The following is a 12,183-nucleotide window of genomic DNA, read 5'->3' as shown; positions in this document are numbered from 1 at the left end:
TTTAGACTTTTTACAGTATAAAACAAACCTTGAATCCTCAAGGTTATGCTTAAAGCTCTGTGACACAACTGAGCTCGGGATCCTGTTCCTAGGCTATCATTACGAATGCAATCAGTATATCAGAAACCCAGAGACCATTTTAAAGAGCTCATAGCTCACCTCCCTGGGGAGGCCAAAGGAGATTAAGGGCTAAGGAAGAAAGCATGACTACTTCTGACCGGCACAGTTAAGCAGCCAGTACACCCACCCCGGCTGGTCTCTAAGGGGGGGAACACTAGAGGGGAATATTATAACATACAGACTAGAATGGGTACCTGGTAAAGAGCAGAGGAGCTAAAGAGTCTCTCTTATCTCTTTCTGAGAGATGTGCATCCTGTCTCTGTTTCTTTGTTATTTTAGTTCATTATTTGCTCCTAACCCCTCTTCCCTTAGATCCATCCCCATTCATGGAGTGACGCATTAAGAATTGGTGATTGTTGTATGGGCACCAAGGCCCATGCTGCCTCTGCAATTTAGGATCTGACATCCGACTCATCTATGAAAGAATATGGTGTGACACCAAGGCATGCCTCTTCCCTAGGCATTTTTTAAATATTAACCATGCACCGACACCTGGGAACTTCTCTAACCCATGGGGCTTGAAGAGGAGGCCCATGTGCTCTCTTTCTTGCTGTAGGCATGCTAAAAGGGCCCCATTTTAAAGGTGCATACCTTGGGCCCCGATTTTTGTAGATCTTGAGTTTGTTTTGTTTCTGGTGTTGGGTGCTAGCCACCAGGAGCAGCTTCAAAAGCCCTCCTGGCCTCTAAAGGATGCACTTTACGGGGAGCTGGTTTTACTTGCTCTCTGTGACACTCCCCTCCTACTGGTGGGGGGATCTTGTGCTGCGCCTCCACTGCCAGCCCGCAGAGCCCTCTTTTGCCTGCAATACCAGGCCCCAGAGCCTCCTGACAGTTTTGCAGGGCACCTAGAGTGACAGTGGAGCCCAGGTCTTCAGCCAGATGGTCCTGAGGGTCATAAAGTGGCCCTAGAGATAGCCATCTTGTCCTAAGGGAAAACTGGAGACAAAAGCCCTCATTTTGACTTTGGTGTTCAATTTCCCTGACTGCCAAAGCCAAACCTGCCACTTGACCGCAAGTGCTGGCAGCCATCCACCATATTTGTGGTGGAAAGTCACCATCACTCGTGCTGGTGGTCAGCGGTGGAGGACCGGGTGCATCATCAGCACCACCACGGCAGCAGGACTCTGCCGCCATATTACAAGCCGTAATACGACTTGGCAGAGTCCTGCTGGCATGGTGGTGCTGGCCATGCAAGACTGCTAGGACCCATCCCCTCCCAGATGTCCTCCTTGACGGAGAAGATAAGTGGGTGTACGAAAGAGGGGGTGCCTGTGTGGGTATGTGTGTGCATGTCTGCGGAGGGGGGAGGTGGGTGGTGAATGTGTGTATGTATGCCAGTGAATGTGAGTGTGCGTGTATGGGGTGTCTGTGTGGATGAATGTCAGTGGGTGGGGATGACTGTATTGATGAATGTGAGTGAGTTGGAGTGTCTGAGTGCATGTATGAGTATGCTGAATGGGTCTGTATGTGAATGAATGGATGCGTGAAGGGGTTGAGGGTGTTTGTGAGTGTGTGGATAGGTGGAAGGGATGTGTGCATGTGTGGGACATGTGTGCACGTGGAATGGAGATTCCTGTCGTGGGGTGCATGACCTCCAGGGTTTTCATGGCGGGGTGACCGCCACGGGAAGCCTGGCGGTTTGCAGCCTCATAATCCAGACGGCAGGCTGAGGCCTGCCACCGGGTTGGAGGTGCTCACCACCGGCTGCGTCGGTGCGACTGTACCAGCGGGCCAGGCGGGGTTGTGGAGGCTTGCAGTCTGCCAAGCCTCACAACTCTTAATTTGGCGGTCCTTACCACCGGCTCTGCGGTGGTAGGACCTCCACGGCGAGGCTGGCGGTCTCATCACCTCCAGCCTCGTAATGAGGGCCAAAGTCCTTAAACAGAGCATCAGATGGCTTCTTCTTCCAGCTGTCCATATATCTCCTTTAGTTGCTGTCGAGGTCCAGTGTCTTGGCCACTCTCTCTCCCTTGTGCAGGGGTTTAAAAGTTTAGGTGCATATCAACCCTGGCCAATTCTAGGATGCCACATCATTACTCCACCCCTGCCCCAACCCTCTTGCTCATTCTGTGCAAATTCAATATGGAAGAATCATTCTCCCCATGTTCAGAGCTCTTAGTGCCCCTCCCCCCCCAAGAGGTATGGGTATTATAACTGGCAAACTCTCCCTTGCTGTCACTCACTCCAAACCAGTTCTGGGACTGCTTCCCCTCCCACTGGTTTCTGCACCCAGGTGGTTAGAAGGATAATGGGAGAGGACAGGACTAGTGTCAGGTTCATTTGCTTGTGACAGGGCAGCCCCCACTGAAATATAACTTGTCCTTGAGCACAGCCCCCAGGCCATCCTATCAGCATCTTACCACACCCTAGTCTCTGTCCTCTGTTGGGAAGCAATACACATCTCACCATACAGGATCAATCCAGGTGCCAGGTTACAGTTGAATACTAACAAGCTTTAGTTGGAACAATGGTAACTTTTAAAAGTAACAGTCTGATAAAATTTGATTTTACCATTACATTGGATTTTGGATAACTTTAAAAAAAAGCCCTCAGATTATTTTTTCAGTTGTTACCAGTTAAAATGTAGCATTTATTAAGTGTAACAATGTTGCCCAGTGTTTCCCTTTATAAGCAATCAAGCTAAGCTACAGTGAATATAGCTTTTGGGGATATGTTCAACATTACCTTTTTACAGTTCTTACTTTTACGTATCATGCTCCCTGCCTTTATGGAAAATAAGGCCTATTTGGTGGTGACTTTCAAAGTAAGGTTTAGGCCTGTCATAAGGGGGTATACTTTGACAGATTGAATTTGCAGTTTAAAACTGCCACAGGCATGTTACCTGGGTGCAGCTAACAGGCAGTGTACAACAGTAGCCTCTCAAATGCAGTCTGCAAATTTGTGTGCACATTTATGTGTAACCAGCTGAGCAACCCTTACCCTAGCTATGCCACAGCTACATCATCATAAAAGGAAGACACTGGTAGTAAACACACTCAGTCCAATTATTATGAAATCACCATGAGTAAAGATCAGGTAGAGACTCACACATTAAAAAGGTCAAAAAACTTGGTGATCAAAATCAAAAAATCCTGGTGGACTAAAAGGAGCGGAACCTGCTTTTATCCCAATTACTAATGAAAAAACATGGAAATTTAACAGGCCTTTTCCATGTTTTGTAGAGCGTATAGCAGAACTTAGCCAATTCACGATTATGATACATACTTTCACACTTCAGCACCAGAAATGTGTATGGTCATTCTAATTTTCAACAATCATTAACTCGAGAAAACTAGTGGAAAACTTTACTAAGGTCACCTCTTGTGTCATGGACTCCCTTGGGAATGCCCACACTGATCCAATTAGTTTCATGCTAAAGCTGTTTCCCAACCTGATCCATATGTATAGTATATAATCACTTTCTTTCAGAAAAGCATATATTTCTCAAGCATCTCAGACATCAATACCCCCACAACCATCCTCAGCTGTCACCAAACATAGAAACCATAGACACACAGAAGTCTGAATAGCTAGGAGTTTACTTAATATAAACAGCATATACTTAAATAGTGGTATTTGAACCTCATCATTATTCAGACAAACTCCTAACCACACACATGATCATAATGTGGATTCAAAATCTTCCCAGCTTCTAAACATAGGAACTTGACTGTCATCTTTGACAAAATAGTTACACTGAACAATTGATTATTATGCTTTTTACCTCTGACAATTTTACTAATAAGCTGGAAAAATGCCACTTATCCTGACAGACAACAAAAGACTGCATGTAAACTAAGCTATCATAAAAATGTAAATCCTTTATCTAAAGCTCTTATTGAAAGGTCAGCACTCATCACCAAACATTGAATTAAAGTCACAACAATAATACAATGTAAAAAAAAATCTATTGTATCATCATGGATGTCAACCTTATAATTAAGATTTAAACTCTCAATAACCTCCTTCACTGATCCAAAGCTCAGCCACCCATCTCCTAATTAACACCATCAGGTGAACATGTACAATGAAGGCAGTGTAATTTTCTCAGTTGCAGGCTCAGTTCCCTTGTACTCATTATTTTCCAGCACTTCATGCTCAAACCATACTGTGTTCTTAGGAAAACTCAATTCTACTTATCAACATCCAGTCTCTACAGGAATGTAATATATTTATTTCACAGATTTTCCTAAGGTATAATATCAATAGTACCTCTTAGCAATTTCAGTCATACAATAAAACCTAAATTAAAGTCTATAGCATAGGCATAACTCATACTAAGATGTAAGGGCTTGTTGGAGGTGCCACATTCTGTTTGGCTGAGGCAGGGCCCTAGCCGGACAGAACCTACCACTCCCATCAGAGGTGGGTGATTACACTCACTGTATAACCTGCGCTCACCCTTGGGTAGCTTGGCACAGAGAAGTCAGGTGTATCACAGGGCACTACGTAAAGCATTGGCATAACACAACCACACAACAAATACAATGAGAGTCACAAAAGAGACTTCATACGAGGTGTATGTAAATAAGTTTGGATTCAACACACACATTAATTAGCACAACATGAACATCATGTAAATCTTGACATAAATCACATTTAGAAATATCACTAGCAGGACTTGGCCCAACTGAGTTAAAACGACATTAACAGTATGTACATGTGAGAAAAGTAACACTTTCCCTCTCACCACCCCCATGCAGTGCCAACACGCTGTTAGCCCAAGAGCCACCCTAGCGATTCAACACCAATTCAATGTCACACGATTCTAGGATGCACCCTGTTTCACAACGATAGCAGTAATGCGTACATACAAAGAACAGCAGCACTTTTAGATAGTTCCTAGGCTGCACAGGTAAAACCCAAAGTCAACCATGAAAATCCCTAGACCAAGAAACAACATGTACACCACCATGCAGTGTAGGCAATCACAGGCGGTCACTCCCACTCACTCGTTCCACATCACAGCTCGATACCACAGATATCAGGCAGGCTAGTGTAACACAGACTCGCTCACACTCACTCCAAGCACCCTAATTCAGTGCACTGATATCCGGCAGGCTAGTGGTCACTGCACTCACAGACCCCCTTGGGTCCAAATCTTCCTACACTCTCCAAACAGTTCCTACTACCCACCCCCTCACAAGCTGGAGATAATAGTACCCTTTAACCAGATACTAGTCCGCTCACTGCAGGAATTACACTTATTCAGGACCCTTGGGCAAAGATGGGGGAGAGCAAAAAAATAACGGCTGATCTGGCAATAGTCGACTAATGGAGACCTGGCTACCACTCGGGGGTTTCGCTCAGGGGTCTCCGCACCATGCCTTGCAATGCAGGTCCCGGTCTGCCAACGTCGGGGGGAGGGTCACTTTGGGACACACATTGTTCACAGTGGCGCCCGGCCCAGCCAGGCGCTCCAATATATAGATAGTTACCAAATCCACACCTCCCTAGTAGGAAGCACAACATCTGGGGGACAATGACGAGAATCACCTCCCTGGTAGGAGGTACAATGTCTGGGGTGCGATGACTTGGGTCCCACCAAATATGATCACACACAGAAACATATCAATGCTGTACCTCCCTGGAATGAGGCACAACATCTGGTGCATGACTTGAGTCACACCAAACAATTCCTGTCACACACAGAAAGTTACCAATACTGTACCTCCCTGGAATGAGGTACAATGTCTGGTGCGTGATGACTGGAGTGGCACCAGACAACTCCGATCACACAAGGAAAGTTACCAAAGATGTACCTCCCTGGAATGAGGCACAACATCTGGTGCACAATGACTTGAGTCGCACCAGACAAATCCGGTCCAACACACAGAGACGCCAGTTCAGCGGTGTCACACGATGTAGAAATCAACACTGCTCTCAGTAAGTTCACTCCTCTGAGGTTCGCAACCAGTGAATAGGACACCCTGAACAGGGGGAAAGTCAACAAGCCCTTGGAGAGCACAGTTCAAAGTGCCACACAACAGCCACCAGTTTTCTCAGGCCAGCCATGATGCAGGAAGAGTGTGCGGTCCCTTCCTAGGGCAGTAAGCACTCCTTGTGCACAACAGGTTCTTCTTGCAGTGTGCGCCTCGTTCCTGCAAGTGTATCTCTGGTGGGGCACCAGTAGTTACACTGTAGTGTGCTTTTGAGGTTGTGGGAGATTCAGAGGGTTCCCCTTTGAACCAAAGATATCGCCCCCAAATTTCAGTCCTGTCTGTCATGGGGCTGTGGAATTCAGATCCTAATCATTAGTGGGACCATGATCTGGCTATGAGAGACCAAGGGCATGATTTATGAAAAGTTAGAGACGCCTTTACGTCATTATTTGACCTAAAAGCGGCACAAACTTATAAAATATAATTATATTATATTGGAGCGATAGGTTCTGACACTTGGGGCCTGATTTATGAAAAGTTAGAGCCACCTTTATGTCAAATAATGACGTAAAGGCAGCTCTAACGTTTCATAAATCATTCATAAAAAGTTAGAGCTGCCTTTACGTCAAATAATGACGTAAAGGCAGCTCTAACTTTTCATAAATCAGGGCCCAAGTGTCAGAACCTATCGCTCCAATATAATATAATTATATTTTGGAAGTCTGTGCCACTTTTACATCAATTAATGAGATAAAGTCAGCTCTAACTTTTCATAAAACAGACCCTAAGTGTCAGAACCTATCCCTCCAATCTATCCAGCCAGGCCCGCAAATGACACAGGTCTTCGTTCCAGTTGTGTGTCCAAGTTTTCTAGCTGTCACTGGGGAATACACAGCTGCCGTTGTGCTCCTCCATCCACCACTGTGCACTTGAGTCTCATTAAAAAGCACACAAAGTGTCTTAGGGCAGAGAAATGTCCACTTTCTATAAGTGGCATTTCTCCATGATTATTGACAAAACCACCTTTACCATAGTAATGGGTTTGTCAAGAGGAATCCGGTGATAGTAAACAACATGAGGCTGCTCTTCTACAGTCCACTGTTGCAGCTTGGACTAATTGTAACACTTCTTCCATATTAACCTATGGGCAGAGCAGCTCTCCTATGCAGTGGAAACACACATGGGTATTTGTCACTCTCTGGGCATACATGCCCTTGTGCACATATGAGCCTGCATTGGCAGGCTGGACACACGGTTTAAAGCATCAAAGGTGCAAGTGTGCACATAGGCCTGCTATGTCAGGCTAGTTACATGTTTAAAGCAACATAAGTGCTAGTGTGCAGACGTGGACCTGCTATGGCAGTCTGGATACATATCTAAGACCCCCTAGGTGCTAGTGCACACACACACGCCTGCTATGACAGGCTAGATATAGGTTTAGAGCACCACAGGTGCTAGCGAGCACACCCAGACCTGTTATGGCAGGATGGATACATATTTAGCCACACCACAGAGTTACGTGCGCACCCATGCCTGCCATGATAGACCCAGCACTTTTGGCGTGCCAGTGGGCACGTGCACACACACTGGCCAGTGTCCCTTCCTTGTATATGTAGGAAGGTGTGTCCACTTCCACACTGTATTGATGGGGGAAAGTGTGCAGGGCCCTAAGGTATGGAATCAGCAAAAACCTATGGGAAGAGTTGACCCCTATAGGTAAGGAGATCTCACATGGGAGTTCTTCCCTACCAGGCATCGGACACCCTTGAGTACCTGCCCAGCCTCCTGTCTACCACCTGCCCTGCCCTCCTGGGAATGGGCTAAGGGCAGCAGAGGGTCCCTTCAGGATTGGCTATGACATTAGTAGTGCCAACCTAAGCCCAAGCGCAACTGCGCCTCCGCAGGCCTACATTGGCAGACCTGCTACATGCTTCACAGGCTATTCTAGTGGGTGGCACACTCAGTGTATCGTCCAACTAGTAGCCAGGGCTGTACCTTTTTATAGGGCACTCCAAAGTACAACATCTGAACCAATCACATAAGCGCCCCCTCCTAGCATATGTAGGCAGCGCATGCACACTTTCCCACTGTAGTACAGTGGAAAAGTGCTCAGAGTCCAAAGGTCATGCAAAGAAAGTCAGCAAAACACAGGGAGGATATAGCAAACTGTTTCAGAGAAATCCCCTAGGAAGGGCAATCTCCAACAGGGATGTCAGTAAATTGAGAAAAATGAATGTATTAACTGAGCTCCAACTTGATTGGCTCCCCCTGAATATACATCATACTAACTATTTGCTGTGCATGAGGGCTTGACCTCTTCATTATCAACAAGCAACAAATATATTTAACATGAGGAAAAAAGTAATCTATATGTTTCAGAGAGTTCATTCCATCATTTAACTCAAGAACAATGAATCCATTACAAGCTACTTCATTTTTGTTGTTGAAAGATGCCAAGTTATTAAATGAAAGTATCTTACTTACTTTGTTACCCTTTGATCCTTGTACTCCAGTGATGCCTCTTAACCCCTGAATGCCCTGAAAAAATGAAAGAAAAACAAAGTGAGAACACACAATCGAACCACTCCCCTTTTTCACACCCACATTTACAGCAAAAATATAGAGTTGTGTGTGTGGAGTTCTGTGCCCTTTAAGTGGAGAACTCAGCGCATAAGAGAAATGAAAGAAGTAAATGTAGATCTATGGCTGTGCATATTTTAATGTAAATTATCTGTGCCTGAAATAGTACCACAGTCATTTGCCTTTTGTGAATTAAACTCTTGGGGGAAGATTTACTAACAAGTCATGCAGCACAACCCAGCAAGACAACTTGCCGAGCTGCTCTGCGTTGCATGACAGGGAAGGAATGTGCCACATCTACTAAGATATGGCACATTCCTACCCTCTCCCGGCACACTGAGTGCAGCCTAGTGCCAAAGCAGGCTCCCTTACGCCATTGTGCAAGGGTGCCTGTGCATGCCTGTGCTACAGCCAGGATTGCTTTTGTCCAGGAAGGTATAACTTTCGCACACAAATTATCCTCTGAGGGTTTTTCTGCTCTTTCTACGTGTTCTGCAGAATGTAAGACATGTAGAAAGTGTAAAAAATAACAAGGAGAAATAAACATATTTCTCCTAGTTATTCCTCCCCTGGGAAGGTGTAACATTTTCACACATTCCCAGGTTTACTAATGTTAATAAATCTGGGAATGTGCCAAAAACCATGGGTGAATATATGGGAACACCCATGCTCCACTTTTGCCTTCCCAGAGCAGAATAACACAAGGCAGCGACTCAAACTACAATCCATAACAGACACTAAAATTAACATCTAAAAATTTGAGAACCAACAAATAATCAGCATGCTTTAATGGCATCAAATCCTTTTTCTAAACGTGAGGCCAACTGAAAGAGCTAATTGAATTCTTAGGAGTTAAAACATTGAAAAAATATTCCTATAGCATTCTTTTAGCAGCCATGTGAATATTTAGTGGGAATATGCAATCACATGAAGTGGGGGAATGAGTAAGAAAGATAATACATTACCGGACCACCTTGGGTCCCAACATCTCCTAGACCTCCCTGCTCGCCCTCTTCACCCTATGAGCACACATTGGAAAAAAAGTTAAGACATGTCAATAAATAGAGGAAAATTAAAAATAAACCCAATCTATCATCTGCATACTTTCAGTATCTATTTGATTAATACAGATCCGTTTTTAAAACTTTCTAACCAACTGCAATTTTATCATCAAATGCAAGATAATGGTGGAAGGGTAGGAGTGACTCCATGGAGATCCCTGTCACCAAACCGCACCATCACCATTTCAATCTTGCCAGTTTATTAGGAAGATGCTGAGGCTTCTACGTTTATTCTTTCTGTTACATACAATACAGTTGCATGCCAGAAAGGTTCATGTTTGCACATTTACAATGTGGAGGAAGTATGGATCCTAGAAGCTGGTTGAATTGTGTTCTAACAATGAAAGTAACAATGTGTGTGTGTGTGTGCATGTGTGTGTGTGTGTGTGTGCATGTGTGTGTGTGTGTGTGTGTGCATGCAATGGACAGTAAGCCTTTGTGAACTTCTTGCATTTTGAATAATAAATATTCACAATTCTGTGTAACAAAACATGGAGCCATCTGTGATCTGACCCTACCTTGCTCCAAAGGACAGCTGGCATAAAAAGGTATTTAAGAAACCAGTATAGGGGAAGAAAGCAACACTGACTTGTTGCCAGAGAGAATGCTGAAATATGGAGTTTTGGCTTCAGGCATAATGGCACAATTAAGTACATAGTGGAGGCTTTACATGCCTTGGCATAATGTGATGAGGTAATACAATGATGCTGGTAAACACAAAGTTAAAAGTGAGGTAGGTTTTAAGCTAGAGCTGTGCAATGAAATATGTTTAAGGATTATCTAAACTTTGCCTAAATTCGTAAACTTTTTGCTGAGTTATTTATAATATTCACATTTAATCTGATGCATATGATTTATAAACAAATAATACCAATTATTGTGGGTGTGTTCTTATTTCAAGCTATGGGCCGGGTTGTGTACATAACACTTGCAGACGAGAAAATCTTTTACAGATTTGCCTGACTCCAAACACTGTCATCAACCAGAGGACAACTCAGTAGGGAAGGAGAGAAAACAGCTGCCAGTTTTCCTTTTCTCAGAAAAGAGCTTAGTTTCCTTTTGGTGCTCAGGAAATCTATTGTGTAACCCCAATTATTTGAGGGTAGCACAACACTTTGGAAAAAGAGACAGTAGCACCGGGGGCTGCTGCCAGGTCTTCAATGCAAAGCTGATAACCATCCTGGTTTGATAATGTTGCTGCACTGTAGGTATGTTCACTGCCAGCTGAGTGCAACAGAGGTTGTGTCCTCCCAACTGCCCTGTCTACTTACCCATCCGACAGGCGGTAAAGGGCACAACGTCCCTGAGGCTAGCTTCCTTTCTTTCTACTTGAGGCCTAGAGGAGTTTTCCTGATACCCTGAGAGGCACTTGCTCACACACTTCAAGGATTAGGTAATGCACATGGCTGTTGAATGCCCAGAGTTCCAAACAGTATGCCACCTTAAAACACTTGTCCCATTGGAGGCTGCCAAGTCTTATGTCAGAGCTAATTTGCAGTGAAATGTGAGCTTAGGGTAACATGACCAAATGCAGCATGCATTGTGGAAGCACAATTGGCACCCCACCAGTATAAATCATCATTTACTTCAAAACATATGCAATGTTCGAACTATGAGTTATTTCTTCCACTCCTGAAGGGTATACCTGTGAATCAGTGCGGGGTGCTTTGGGGGTGGCATTTGGTATTTGTGAGTCTGTGACCAGCGGCGTTATGTGCTTTTGGTGCAGGCGTTGGGAGAGGTGGGGGTGGGGGTGTTACTGTGCCTGTGTATTTACAGGAGGTGTAGGAGAACGCTCCCTGGGCAGCTTGTGGTATGGTGTTGTAGCAGAGAGGCAGCCAGGGGTGAGGGCGAGGGGGTCATGGCATGATTTACTCATTTTTCGTGTAATGCAGAAAGGATCTGGATTTACTGTATTGTGCAAGGTTGAAATCACTGCTCAGCACCATAGCGAAAAAGATTGGGCTGATGTGGATGCCATTCTCTACTATGGTCCTCAAACAAGGCTACCTTGAATGAGGCATAGCCTTCCACCATGGTGCAGAGGTCAACGTGCACTCTCTAGCATAATATTTGTACAAAAGGTACATGCTTCCATTACAAATTCCTATGCTTAGACAAACTCAGAAGGTTCTGGCACATTGAATGTGTGCTGTGCACTGCAGCACACATGGATTGTGTTGTATTCTTTTGTGTCATGAGCACATCTCCCCTTGTGTGCTTCAGGCAGCCCGGTCAGACTTTGTAAGTGATTAGTGGGATCAACCCACTAAAGACAACTTAATGCAAAGCAACCCAAAGTTCATTTTGTGCTGGAAAGTAAATAGAGTGCACTGCATGGCATCACTGTAATGGCGAAGCAAAGCCTTGGGAAATCTGGTCTCGAGCATTTCTTCAACCACTGTTTTTTTTCTCTGTTTTCATCTGTTGTGTGCAACTATGAATGCATCTTATCTGATTTACCACCTCTTTCTTCTTTTGGTTTCAACATTATTGCCTTTTTTGGGGTGCAATTTCCATCACTAGTTACCCATGTGGAC

General features: G+C 44.7%; 1 protein-coding gene across 1 annotated transcript in view; it reads right to left on the bottom strand.

The window, feature by feature from the left end:
- Positions 1-12,183, bottom strand: part of COL9A1 (collagen type IX alpha 1 chain) — a 297,653-nt gene that overhangs the window by 97,997 nt on the left and 187,473 nt on the right. Inside the window, exons 19-20 of the mRNA XM_069235721.1 lie at positions 9,548-9,601; positions 8,487-8,540 (exon numbers count right to left, since the gene is read on the bottom strand). Coding sequence (XP_069091822.1) covers positions 8,487-8,540; positions 9,548-9,601 — 108 coding nt within the window. The remainder of the gene's footprint in view (positions 1-8,486; positions 8,541-9,547; positions 9,602-12,183) is intronic.

The sequence above is a fragment of the Pleurodeles waltl genome, chromosome 5, assembly GCF_031143425.1.
Source record: "Pleurodeles waltl isolate 20211129_DDA chromosome 5, aPleWal1.hap1.20221129, whole genome shotgun sequence".
NCBI lineage: Eukaryota > Metazoa > Chordata > Amphibia > Caudata > Salamandridae > Pleurodeles > Pleurodeles waltl.
Note: the sequence above shows the minus strand (reverse complement) of the source record. Positions and strands in the feature narration are given on the sequence as shown.